Consider the following 14,215-nt stretch of genomic DNA (forward strand, 5'->3'; position numbering starts at 1 on the left):
AAAAGGAGGGGAAAAATTGTTACTCTGAAGGAACTTACATGTAAGCGGGGGAGACAACGTGTGTAAATAGCCAGGTATGTGCAAGACATACATAGAGTATATAGAGTTAATCACAGTGGAGAAAGGATTGTTGTTTGTCATTCTAGAAGAGGAATATGACATCAGGAAGGTGACCCCATGACATGCAAGTGAATTGGATTTAAGTGAGGCAGGGCTGTGCAAAGTTGCCAGCTTCACTTTCTCCTCAGGAGGCATCTGGGTCCAGTGGCAAGATATAGATCAGGACAATACAGACACAGACATAGACACAGATCAGGAGAAAGGATTAGTAGCTGGGGGCAAGAGGAAAGGACTAGTGCAGAAGGTAGGATGGGAGCTACTTCTTGAAGGAAGCAGGAGATGAAGGCAAGGACAGAAATTCAGCCACGGGGGCCAGCCAGTGCTGAGGCACAGAGCCAGAAGATGGAGCGTACAGCAAGGAGACAAGCGTAGCCTTAAACTTCCGCACTGCGGCCAAAGGGATTTTCCAAAAGCCTTGTCTGGCCCTACTCAACAAAGTGGCTCCCTATTTCCACTAAGGTTAAATGCAAATTCCTCTCTTTGGCATTTATAACCCTTCACAACCTGGCTCCAACCTACCTTTCCAGGATGACTATACATTACTCACCACCTTCAAGCATTCACAATCCAATCAAATGCCTTTTTGCTCTTCCTCCCATCTCGTCTCCATGTCTTTACAGACTGTGCTTTGTTCCTGGAATGTACTAACTCCTCACCTGGCTTCCTTCAAAGCTTAGCAAAAAACTTTTCCTGGTTCCCCCTAATTGCTGGTGCTTCCCCCTCAAAGTCACCTTCTATCTACTTCATCTGTGTCTCTCCTAATAGAATGTAAGCTCCTCAAAGCAAGGGACTGCTCTGGCTTGTTTGTTTGTTTTCTATCCTCAGTGCTATGTCTGGCACATAGTAGGCACTTAATAAATACCAACTGAGAAACTGCTTGATAGATGGATTGTGCTGGGTGATTTGGGAAAGATAAAGATGGATATGATACAGTCTCTACCCTCAGGAACTCCCAATCTACACCTGGAAACAAAGCACTCAGAGCCCTAAAGGTGCAGAAAAAAGGCTGTGGGAACTCAGAAGGGAGAAAGAAGATGCAGCTTTCAGGAATCAGGGAAGACTTCCTAGAGGAGGTAGCCTTAAAAGATTTTAATAGAAAGAGAAAGGACATCCAAGGCAGGAAGAAAGTTCAGAGGGCAGGTGGTATTTCAAAGGCAGTCAGCCATGCAGCTTGCTTAGACTGAAGGTATGTGAGGAGGAACAGTGAAAAATAAGTCCAGAGAAGGAGGACTGGGCCAGAGTAAGGTCAGGCTGAAGAAGTGGCAAATGGGTGTTCGAGGCATGTGACCAGGGCAGGTTCCCGAGAGAAGGCAACGTGGTGTAGAGGAGAGACCATGAAAGCTGTAGTGAGGAGCACCCGGGTCTGAAGCCTCTATCTGGCATCTGTCCGATGTCTGACCTGGGGCAAATCACTTGGGCTTCAGTTTCTTCATCTGAAAAATGGGTATTAAAATCCTAGCATTCCCTAACTCACAAGGTTTTTGTGAAGAAAGTGCTTTGAAAACAATATAGAACTGAGAAGTTACTGTGATCATTGTCTTTATGTTTGGACTTTCAGAAGATGACTTTGTTTATGTGGAAGAAGGGTGCATGTGTACATATGAGAAAGAGGGGGGAGAGAGAGAAGAGGGGGAGAGAGAGAGAAGAGGGGGAGAGAGAGAGAGAAGAGGGGAGAGAGAGAGAGAAGAGGGGAGAGAGAGAGAGAAGAGGGGGAGAGAGAGAGAGAAGAGGGGGAGAGAGAGAGAGAAGAGGGGGAGAGAGAGAGAGAAGAGGGGGACAGGGGAAGAGAGAGAGAGGAAGGGGAGACAGAGAGAGGGAGAGGGAGAGAGAGAGAGAGAGAGAGAGAGAGAGAGAGAGAGAGAGAGAGAGAGAGAGAGAGAGAGAGAGAGAATCTCAGCCCTATGTAGACTGCAAGACTGTAAATTCCCCAGGGCAAAGACCAAGTATCGCTCCTCCTCCTTTTGTCTCTCCACTCAGAGTGATCTTAGAGATGTACATTATGAGTGAGTTAGGATAGTGGAAAAAACACTAGGTTTGGAGAAAGAGGATTCTACTCTAGCTTCTATGGCTTACTACCCATTCAATAAACTCTAGTAGCTCCTTATCACTTCCAGGACGAAATACACAATTCTGCTGGGTTTTTTAAATTCTTCATAACCTAGCCCACTCCCACCCCCGGCCCCTTTCCAATCTTCTTACAACTGACTCTCCTCCATAGAGGCTGTGATCCAGTGACGCTGGTCTCCTTGGTGTTCACGGAACAGCACATCACGTCTCCTAACTCTGGGCATCTTCACTGAGGGCTGCCCCTCTCTCCCTCCTCATTGCTGACTCCTGGCTTCCTTAAATCTCAAATAAAGTCTTACCTTCTACAAGAAACCTTTCCTAATCCTCCTTAATCTCTGGGCCTTCCATCCCTCAGAGATCGCCTCCCATTATCATGTCTATGGCTGGTCTGTACATAGTTGTTTTTGTGCTGTTTGCCCATTAAGCTGTGAGCTTCTTGAGAGTGGGAACTATTTTTTTTTTTTGCCTTTCTTAGTATCCCCAGCACTTGGCACAGTGCCTATCACACAGTAGGTGCTTAATTGTAGGTGCCTGTTGGTTTGACTTGACCTTTGTGACCTTGGACACATCATTAAACCTCTTCGATCCTTCACAACCTGTAAGGCCTTTTCCAACTCTAAATCAAAGGATCAAAGATTTCAGGCTGGAAGGGACCTCAGAGGCCAAGTAGTCCAAGCCTTTCATTTTACAGATAAAGAACTGAGGCCCAAAGATGTTGCATGACCTGTCCAAATCACTGTGTGTCCAAGGTCAGGCAAATAAGTGGTGGAACTACAACTGCCACCCACATTCTCTGATTCCACATCCAGGGCACTTTCCACTCTGCCAGGCTACTCTCAAATGTTATGGCCCACTCCTATCGGGGACAAGAGAAAGGAATACCTCCCTGACCTACTACAGATTCAACCAGCAAGTCTTAAGCACCTACTGCCTGCCTAATGTGTGACCTTAATGAGGCAGAAGAAACAGTCCCATCCTGGAGAAGTTTAAAATCCAGGTCAATCCCAAGCTATTCTTCTATTTTCAAATCCTTAGAATTTGAATGGTCTTTCTTATGCCTAATCTCCATGCTTCTTACTTTGATTTTTTAAAAAACAGTATTTTATTTTTTCCAATTACATGTAAAGATAATTTTTAACATTCATTTTTTTAAAAATTTTGAGTTCTAAATTTTCTCCCTCCTACCCTCCCTAACAAGGTATCTTGCTTTGATCTTGAAGGAAGACTCTGCCCAGTTAAAGGGGTAGGCATGGTTCCCTAGGACTGGCCAACTCTCCTTCATCTGGCCATCACAAACCTCTCCAACCTTTATTTCCCACATCCCCTCACACTCACACTCAGATCCTTCCCATTCTACCATTCACTTACTAACACATACCACATTAGCCACGGTGTAGAAAATTGGCTTTCCTATTCGCTAGCCTAATGGAAAACTCTGGCAAATAACTTAATCAATCTGAGCCTCACTTTCCTCATCTGTAGAATAACAGCTTTGGACTAAATGCTCAGTAAGGTTTCTTCCAACACCCAAACTGAATGAGTCTATAATTTTTTCTTCCTCATCCCACTCCCCACTAGAGTCCCCTAAGTGGCTCATCCCAACCTCAGGCACTCGATTCATGTCATTTTCCCTGCCGATGAAAATCCTAGCCATCCTTCAAGTCCCAGACAAGCTGTACCTCCTCCAGGAGGCCTTTCCTGATCAATCTTAACTCCTCCTCTGGACTCCCAAGAACTTAAAACAACTAGCCCCTTATTAATAAGCTGATATTTGGAGAGCCTTCCAAGGTTTGCAAGAAGATTTCTTCATATGAGTTCCTTTGGGCCTCACAACAGCCCTCAGAAGTAGATATTGCAAGCATTATTATCCCTAAATAAACAGGCTCAGGGGGTTGAAATGACTTGATTTGGTAAGTGCTACCACTATTTACTATCTCTTGCTGCCTCTCCTATTATATGTTATCTATCCAGTACTTAGCATAGTGCCTGGCACATAGTAGGCATTTAATAAATGTTTATTGACTCACAGATGTCTATTATTTATTCTTCGGTTGCCTGCACTCATCAATTTAACACTTCATCTTACTGATATCTAAAGTTGTTTATATATATAGGCCTGTCTCTCATTTTCTAATTGTTTCAGGTGTGTGTGTGTGTGTGTGTGTGTGTGTGTGTGTGTGTGTGTGTGTGTGTGTGTCTTATATACCTACCTAGATTGTTGTTATTCAGTCATTTTCAATCATGTCTGACTCTTCATGAGCCCAATTGGGGTTTTCCAGGCAAAATTACTGGAGTGGTTTGCCTTTTCCTTCTCCAGCTCATTTTACAGATGAGGAAACTGAGGCAAACAGAGCTAAGTGACTTGCTCGGGAGCTTGTAAGTGTCTGAGGCCAGATTTGAACTTAGGGAGATGAGTCTTCCTGACTCCAGGACAGGCACTCTATCCACTGTGGCACCTAGACACCCTAACTAGATTATAGAACCATAGAATCTGCAAACCATAAGAGTCGTGAAATTTTCAGATCAGAGAAACAGATTCTCAGAATCCCAAACCTGGACAACATCTCAGAGGTGATCTAGTCCCAATCAACACAACCTCCCTAATGAGATGGTGGTGAAATCTTTGCTTGAATCTCTCTGGTGACAGGGAACTCACTCACACAAGGCAGCCCAGTGCAAAGTGGGATTACTCTAATTGTCAGGCAAGTTGTTCCTTACACTGCCCTCAGATCTGCTTCCCTGTAAATCCCCTAGCTTGTCATAGTCCTTCTTTCTGGAGTCACCCTGAACTAATTCTACTCCTTTCCCTCCCCCCCCCAAGACAGGCCTTCAGAGACTTGAAGATATCTAGAAGATGTCTCATCCCCAAGTCTTCTCTTCTCCAAGCACTACATCCCCAATTCTATCAACTGGGGATGCCAGGGCAGCCTGGCATAGTGGGAAGAGCCAAAAGACCTAATTTCCAATCCTGACTCCACCTCTGTGACCTTGGGTGAGTCACAAGCCCTCAGGATCTCAAATTCCTTCTCTGTAAAATGGAGATAATAACACTTATATACCTATACCACGGTGTTGTAAAGAATTCATTTTATAAAGCTTAAAGGCTTATAGAAATCTGACCTAATATTATTTCAGGTAGATCGAACTGAGCATGCTCCAACTAGTCAAGGTCCCTCCTACAAGGTGAGGGCCTCAAGGGCCTTGAGAGCAGGGACCATACCGTGGACTTCTCTCCTGTCTCCCAAGAGTGCTGGGCATACAGCTAGACACCCAAAAGAACCTAGAGTATCAGAACTGAATGTAGGCCACCACTCAAGACATTTCCCAAGTGACTGACTTGGGTTTTCTCCCCAAAATTTCTATAGCCAGTCACTCTTAGGGGGCTTATATATATATATATACCTGCTTGATAGGTATGACTCCTGAAAAGGTATTGTGTGCTTAGGACTTTGGGGGCCTCATCTGTGCCATCTCTGAGGTTTGCACCCCAAAGAGGCAAAGGCCAAGAGAGAAAGAGGGTGATAGAGAAGAGTGATAACTGGAGGAGAGAAAATTTGGTGCAGTGGGAACAGCACTGGCCTAGGAGTCTGCCACTGTCATATTGTGTGACCTTGAGACTTTCTTTCTATGGACATTCTAGATTCCAATGAGTTGAACAATTTGGATTCCAAGGTTCTGCCTAACTCTGACATTCTATGTTCTAAAGTTTCTTTCAGTTCTGATGTTCTAGATTCTAAGGCCTCTCCCAGCTCTGACATTCTGTTTTCTAAGTTACCTCCCACCTCTGACCTTCTATGTTCTAAGTTCCCTTCCAGCCCTGACATTCTTAAGGTCCCTCCTAGCTCTAACATTCTCTGGTCTAAGTTCCCTTTCAACTCCAACATTCTGTATTCTAAAGTCCCTTCCAGCTCTGACATTCTCTGTGTAAGGTCCTTTCCAGCTCTGACACTCTAAAGAGAATTCAGCACAGAAGAGGTGGGGAGCCATGCACCAAAGGTGGTTGGCCCAAGGTGGGGGCAGACAAAATTAGTTATGCTTCTCAGCTCCAGCACTGCACATCCCTGGGATGTGCTCCAGCCAAAACCACAGGACTTCCCCACGATCCTGGCCAAGCCAGGTCACACAGGACTCTAGTGCCAAGGGAAGGAGCAGCAGCCCAGATTCCTGGAGCATTGCATCCTGGGCTAGTAACTTTAGCAATGGAGGTCCTGCAGAAGACATCAGTGGAATCAGAGGCAGAAAAAACCCCTACCCTTGCAGCCCACTCCTTACTGACCCATCTTCCAGTCAGGTCTGCTGACACACAGGTGTCTTTCCTAGTCTATAAGAAATTCCCCACTATCTACTGAGGTCACTTCACCCCACAAGCCTCAGAAGTTCCTCCTACAGCCTAAATCTAATTCAATGTACCACAGAGCAAGTTGGTTTTCCTTCCCAAGACTGGGGAAACTATGGACCCAGAGGTAACACATATACTGTGGGCAGTCCCACAATGCAAATGTTGAGAAAAAACAACAGGCAGTCCTAAGAACTTAGGGCATAGTGGAAAAAGTTGCTGGCCCTGGGAGTCAAGAGGTCTAAGGCCCTAGTACTGAATCTGCTACTAACAGACTATGTGACCTGGGGCAAGTCACTTCTCCTCCTTGGGGTCTCAGTTTCCTCTTCTGTAAAGCAGGGAGACTAATCACTGCCCTGCCTTTCTCCCTGGGCTGACTTGAGGATCCGTTGAAATTAAATTGGCCCTCTCTAATAAAAGGAGCTTCCATTTCCACAATACTCTGAGATTTGCAAAGAACTCACAACAGCTAGGCAAGGTAGGGGCTCCAAGTATCACCATCCACTTTTTTTAGAGAAAGAAACTGAGTCTCAAGCTCACAAAGCCACGCTCTTCTGATTCTAAGGCCAGGGCTTTTTCTACCATGCCATGATGTGATGGGGCATAGTTATCATCTCTATCCTATTCCTCTGGCACCCAACACAAGGTTGGGCAAAAAGCAGTTGGAAAATACCAAATCTGCACCCCCTGCCAGTGATATGCACTCTTTATAGGCCTCATTTTTCCTCTATGTAAAATGAGGAGGTAAGACTGGATTATCTCCAAGCTCCCCTCTGGCTCTACAGCCTATGATCCAATCAATATGGAAGAGGAAAGGGAAAGGAGGAAGGAAAGAAAAGAAGGCAGGGCAGGGCAGGGCAGGGCAGGGCAGGGCAGGGCAGGGCAGGGCAGGGCAGGGCAGGGCAGGGCAGGGAAGGGAAGGGAAGGGAAGGGAAGGAAGAGGAAAGGAAGAGGAAAGGAAGAGGAAAGGAAGAGGAAAGGAAGAGGAAAGGAAGAGGAAAGGAAGAGGAAAGGAAGAGGAAAGGAAGAGGAAAGGAAGAGGAAAGGAAGAGGAGGGGAGAGGATGGGAGAGGATGGAGAGAGGAGAGAGGAGAGGATGGGAGAGGATGGGAGAGGATGGGAGAGGATGGGAGAGGATGGGAGAGGATGGGAGAGGACGGGAGAGGACGGGAGAGGACGGGAGAGGACGGGAGAGGGAAAGGTAAAAGAGAAAGAACAGAGAATTCTAATAGCATGTAAGCTCCTTGGGATCAGGGACCATTTTAATATTTGTCTTTAGCATCTAACATAGTACCTTGTATATAGTAAGCACTTAATACATGTCAGTTGAATTTAATAAATCTAAAGCTGATTCCAACACAATAAGGCAGTAGAGGGTTTTGTTGGCTAGAATTTTACAGATCTGGCTCAGACATATATATTGAGCTCTCCTTGGGCAATAGGCCTCAGCTCACCCCATCTTTCTCTAGTAACTCTAAGCTCCTCAGACTTGTCAATAGTTAAGGACCCAGCTAGGTGCCCTGGGTTGAAAAGCACCTCCTTCCTATGTGATCTATCTCTGTGTTCACACCTCCCTTCTTGGGACTTGGCCAGAATGGTAACAATCCCCCTCAAAGGGACATGACCTTTTTGTTCTGAGCCCTCTTCTTCTCCTTCTTAGTGATCTTAGTGAACCCCATGGGTTCAATGATCTTCTCAATGTGGCCAACTTGTCCTGAGCTACATTTCCAGTTCACATGTCTCTCCTGAGCTCCAGTCCCACATCATCAACTAGCTCCTGTGTATCTTCCACCTGGGCATCTCATAGCTTTGGCCAAAGTCAACAAAGTTCTCTCCAAAACAGAACTGATCTTTTTTCTCCCAAAATTCTCTCCTTTCCCTAACTTCCCCACTTCTGCTTAAGGCATCATCAACTTTCCGATTATCACAAACTCAGTCAACTCTTACTCTCTCTCAGCCCTACTCCCCGTATCCTATGAGTTGCCAAGTCACATCCATTCTACCTCCCCAACATCTCTCACATGTGTCCCGTTCTCTGGACTCGCACAGCTTCGCTCTAGCTCAGATCCTTATCACCTCTCCCCTGCACTACAGAGATTCCCAACAGGTGTCCCCGCCTACAGTCTCTCCCCTCCTCAATATACCCTCTAGATAGCTGCCAAATCAGCATCCCGAAAGCAAAAGGTTAAACATGTACTCACTCACTGCAGTGTCTCCCCTGGCTCCTTCTTGCCTCCAGGATAAGACACCTGCCCCTGCTTGACATTTCAGGTCCTTCACCATCTGAATCCGGCCTATCTTTCTAGATTGGGTTCTTCTTACCTCCAATTGACCCCGTCTGTGGCTTGTTTGTACATAGTTATTTACACGTTGTCTTCCCTCCTGAGCTCTTGGAGAGCAGGGATTGTTTTATGCCTTTCTTGAATCCCCAGTGCCTAGGACGGTGCCTGGCGCAAAGAAGGCACTGAATAAATGCTTGTTGACTTTAATTGTTGTCGATATCATTCACCTTCACATAGTCTACATTTCAGCTGAAATGGACTCTTTGCTTCCCTACATGGCATTCTCCCACCTCCCAGCTGTACATGCTCTTCTCCATGCCTGGCATGCTCTCACTCTCCACTTTTCCCTGCTGTTGTTCAGTTGTTTCAGTCATGTCTGTCTCTTCAAGAACTTGGGGTTCTTTTTTTTTTTTTTGGAAGGGTGAAGGCAACCAGGGTTAAATGACTTGCCCAGGGTCACAGAGCTAGCAAGTGTCTACAGCTGGAGTCCTCCTGACTCCAGGGCTGGTGCTCTATCCACTGCACCACCTAGTTGCCCCCATTTAGGGTTTTCTTGGCAGATACTGGAGTGGTTTGCCATTTTTTTCTCCACTTCATTTTTACAAACGAGGAAACTAAGGCAAACAGGGTGAAGTGACTTGCCCAGGGTCACAAAGCTAGAAAGTCTGGGACCAGATTTGAACTCAGGAAGATGAATCTTCCCGACTCCAGGCCTGGTGCTCTATCCACTGTGCCATCTAAGCTGCAATCCCTAACTCCCTTCAAGGCACAATGCACATGCCCTTTCCCACATAAGAACTTGCCATATTTCCCCACTTAGTAGTAGGACCCCTGCCCCCAAAGTTACTGTACATATATTTTGTATGTCTCTGTCTTCTCCCAGCAGTTCGTAAGTTCCTTGAGGGCAGGGATCGTTTCATTTTTGTCCTTTTTTTTTATCCCCAGCACCTAACACACTGCCTGGTACAAAGGTTAATGAATTCAGTAAAAATGAATTAAATTGAATTGAATATTAGCAAACACAAAGGCCTCTGGCCTTTCCCTTGGTAGAAAGAGCATCAGGCTTACAATAGACCTTGTATCTGTCTAGGAAGCTTTAACTAACAACATATCCTCTCATTTGAGTAGGGAAACTGAGGCTGAGAGCTGGCCCAGGGCCTGGCACTCTCTCCCTGCTCATTTCCAACTCGGGCTTCCTTCAAGTCTCAGTTAAAATCTCATCTTCTGCAAGAAACCTTTCTCAGGCCTTCCACGGTCCCTTCCCTTGGATGACTATTTCTAATTTAGTCTGTATATATCTTGGTTGCACATAGTCATTTGCATGTTGTCTCCATCATTAAGCTGTGAGCTCTCTAAGAGCAAGAATTCGGTTGTTTGAGGTTCCCCCCCCCTTTTTTTTTTTTTACAAAACTCAGCACAGTGCTAAGCACATAGTAGGCCCTTAATAAATGCTGGTTGACTGACTGAGGAAAGGGAGTAACTTGTCCAAGTTACAGCCAAAAACACTGAAAGAACCAGAACTAAAACCCAGATAGCCTTACTCCTAAAAAGAGGTGCTTTCCACTATACTATGTTTTTAGAAATCCAGTTCCTCAATTCCAAAGGCCATTACTCCAGAAACATCGAGGATGACAATGATAGGGTCTGAGACAGCACAACACAGTGGGAGGAGCCTGGGCTAGGGTATCAGGAGATCTCAATTCTAGTCTTTGCCTAGCTGAGACACACTGGGCTACTCATTCCTCCTCCCTAGACCTGTTTCCTCATCTCTAAAATGGAAGACTAGAACAGATTAGGCAAGGTGGTAAGAGTGGAAAATTCTGGCTTTTTGGAGTCAAAGGACCCAAGTTCAAATCCTAGTCTTGCTGTGAGGATGTGTGAACAAGGCTAAGTTACTCAATTTCTCTCCACCTCAGTTTACCCATCTGTAAATAAAGAAGTTGGAAAAGATCACTTCTGGTTCTAAATCTATGACCCTACCATCCTATGGCCAGCTAAACACTAAAAGATAGGACACGTCAGAACACAAGCGGGCTTACACCCTCTGAGACAATGAGATGCCAATTTGCTTGTTGCCAAGGAATGCTGGGAAGATGTGAGTGCTAATGGATGAAGGGGTGCTTGTCAACGGCAAAGCCCCTTGGGTTACAGTTCAACAGTGGTAAAAGAGCTCAGGACTTGAAATCAGAAGACACAGATCCTTCTGCTCTGTTATCTGTTACCCTAAGCAACTTACTCCAGTTCACTGCTCCAAGCTTTATGTTCTTTACTTGTTTCTCAAGGTGGTTGTAAGGGAATCCTTCAACTAAGAGTTAAAGTGCTTGAAAAAATGCCAGCTCTAACCACTACAGCTCACATTTCTATAGATATTATCTCCATTTTACAGATGAAGATTCAGAAACTTCAGAGAAGGGAAGAAACTTGCCCATAGTCACACAGCTAATAAGGGTTGGAGCTAGAATTTGAACCCAAGTCCTCCCGACTCCAAAACCCACACTCTTTTCTCTACCCCAGCCCAAGCTAATTAATTATTAATATAGTCAACAAGTATTAATAACAAATAAAAACACCGGATACTCACGAAAGAGCTTTAGATCCACAATTCCCAAATTTTTGGTCTCAGGACCCCTTTACACTCATAAAGATTGAAGACCCCCCCCTTTTAAAGAACTTTCATTTATGTGGGTCTTATCTATCAATATTTATGGTATTCAAAATGAAAACATTTTTATTGTGATGATACAAATCGTTTTGACCTCAAGGAGCACCTGAAAGGGTGTCAGGGACCCCGGAGACCCTTGGAGGTCCACTGCTGCTGTAAATTGCTATTTAGATATCCAGCCCCCACCACCATCACCTTGGAACCTGATCTCATTTGTCTTTAGCCCCTGGATTAGCCCCTCTTAACACCCGACTGCCAATTCCCATTACAAGGCCTTGAACAGTCTAAGAATTCAGGGAATTTTTGTTGAAGGAAGTGAAGAGAAGACAGAATGAGAAGAGAAAAACCAATGAGACCTTACCAGGAAAAAGGGGTTGAAGAGGTTGGGGCCAAGGGAGCACCTTTGAAGGACCATAGAATGGGATGATGGTGAGAAGCAGGTGTCAGGTGTATCCAGGAGAACAACAGGGGAATACAATGTACTAGAAAGGTCCCTCTGCTTGGAGACAGGAGACCTGAGTGCAAATCCCGACTCTAACAGCAGCTCTACAGCTCAGATCTCAAAGTCATTTTTACTCTTTAGGCCTCAGGCTCTTCATCTTAAAACGAGAATGGTGCTGAATATAGTGGACCTTGGTTTGAATCCTGGCACTGTTACATGCTGTTAGTGAGATGGAAGAAAGTCACTTGACCTCCATCCTGGTCTGTAAAACGAGGGGCTTGAGGTAGATAGCTTCCAAGGTCCCCTTCCAGGTCTAAATCCTATGATACTATTGCTACCTCAAAGGTCTGTTGTAGAGAAAGTACTTTAGAAATATTAAAGCACTATAAAAACATGACTATTACTCCTATTAAAAAGGGAAGAGTAAATAAAGAATGACAGAAACTCAGAGCCCGGTCTAGTCCCAGCCAGGGTACTCTTCTTTCTACCCCCATCCCCATCAACAAACCATCCCCCAGGGAAAAAAGGTGAGCAACAGAACCTTAACATTTTCAGCTGGAAGGGACCTTGGAGATCACCTGGAGTGAAACCTCTCATTTAAGGTATGAAGACACTGAGGACCAGATGTTAGGTGACTTGCCCAAGGTCAAACAGGTAGTGACCAGGATTTTAGGCCAGTTGGGATTCCACTAATGGCAAATTCAATCACGAAAGCCTGACCCACCCCCACGCCCATAGAGTTACCCCATTTCAGTCCCCAGTCCTGCCCTTTTCTGGGCCTCCAGAAAGGGAAAGGGCATCCCTGGGGACATCGAGGAAGAAGGGGGACTGGAAGGATGCAGTGGAAGCTGCCAGCCCCGCACACATTGGCATGCTTGGCAAGGGGGGGGGACCGGGGACTGTCACTCTGCGACACCCACTCGCTTGGGGCTTCCCTCCTAGGTAGTGGAAGGAGAAGATGAAATTGAGTCAGAATGGGACCTTTCCACCCAATTAATTATCTGGCCACCAAACCACAGCTACAGATGGGGTGGGGGGGGCGGTCTGGCGGGAGGGTGGAACCCGGGAAGAATCTGAGCGGAGGAGAGGAGAAATGGGGGAGAAGTCGGGGACCCAGTGTGGGGGAGGCAGAATGTGATGTTCGTGAATCCGATGTGCACATCTGTGTGTAATGAGTGTGGGAACGTTAATACATGCATGGTTCGGAAGGTGTAAGTAGGAATGTGTGCCCCCCCCAGTTCCATTCCACCAGCAAAGGAGCCGATCAGACGGCCCAGAGCCCAAGCCCGGGCCGGAGCCGGAGCCCGGGGTGAGCTCTAGGCTCGGCGTTGGCAGCATCCTGAAATCCCCAGGAAGGGCCGGGCGCCTCCTCCCTGTCCGCTGACCGGCTTCCCCCGCCCGGCGCCGACACCCCCGCACCCAAGCAATGCCACCCGGGCTCGTGCAGGCCCCCTCGTCCGCCGGGCACACTCACCGCGTCCCTCGGTCGCCCATGGTCCCGGTGGCGGCGGCGTCAGAGCCACGGCTGGAAAATCCCCGCGCGGGCGCCGGGAGGAGCCACCCGCCGTTCTGGCTGTCTTTCTTCTCCTTCTTCTTCTTCTTCTACTCCTCCTCCTCCTCCTCCTCCTCCTCCTCCTCCGCTTCCTCCTCCGCCCCCGCCCCCGGCCCCGCCCCGCCCCCGCCGGCTCCCCTCCCTCGCCCAGCACCCGGGGCCCTACCCCGCCACAGACCCTGCTCGGGCTCGGGCTCTGAGCCGCCGGGGGCCGGCAGGCAGGGAGCGTACATGCGTGGGTGCGTGGGTGTGCGTGTGTCTGAGTCTGGGTGTGTGTATGTGCGCGCGCGCGCCGTATCCGCGTGTCTGTGTGTCTGTCTGTGCGTGAGTCTGTGCGTATGTGCACGGGGGTGGTGAGCACCTTGAGGAGCAGATTGTGTGTACACAGGTATGCATGAGTGTGTGCACATGGGTGTTCGTACGTGGGTATGTGTGTGCGCGGGCTGAGTTACACGGGAGGGCACACACTTGGGTGTGCGCTGAGGTATACTGTGTGTACACCTGGCATTACAGAAGAAGAGTATGATCAAGCTCTTCATCACTCGCTCGCCTGCTGGGACGCCAGGAGAGTTAGGGGTACTGACTGCGAGCTGGAGAATCGGGGACCGAACTGTCGGGGGCCAGTGCCCAGTCCAGCTTCCATGCCCTGCCCTCCCCGCCGCCAATTGCAGGTCTGGCCGGCCGAGGAGGGCGGAGGCGGGGGCCGGGGGCGGGCACAAAGCTCCGAGTTTCTTCCCGCCCTAGCCACCTCCCT

General features: G+C 47.4%; 1 protein-coding gene across 5 annotated transcripts in view; it reads right to left on the minus strand.

Annotated features, from left to right (window-relative positions):
- Window positions 1-13,521, minus strand: part of ARRB1 (arrestin beta 1) — a 133,891-nt gene extending 120,370 nt beyond the window's left edge. For 2 of the 5 annotated variants that reach the window (XM_078156919.1, XM_078156916.1), the window contains exon 1: window positions 13,384-13,516. Coding sequence is in view for 1 of the 5 variants with exons in the window: in XM_020989548.2 (XP_020845207.1) it covers window positions 13,384-13,403 (20 nt within the window). In the remaining 4 variants the exon portion in view is untranslated. Of the gene's footprint in view, window positions 1-13,383 lie in introns of all 5 variants that reach the window. The other 3 variants (XM_020989548.2, XM_078156918.1, XM_020989546.2) reach the window with 3 other exon arrangements.
- Window positions 13,522-14,215: the final 694 nt, after the last annotated feature.

Source organism: Phascolarctos cinereus, unplaced genomic scaffold (genome assembly GCF_003287225.1).
Source record: "Phascolarctos cinereus isolate Bilbo 61053 unplaced genomic scaffold, phaCin_HiC Scaffold_726;HRSCAF=1367, whole genome shotgun sequence".
NCBI classification, from domain to species: Eukaryota; Metazoa; Chordata; class Mammalia; order Diprotodontia; family Phascolarctidae; genus Phascolarctos; species Phascolarctos cinereus.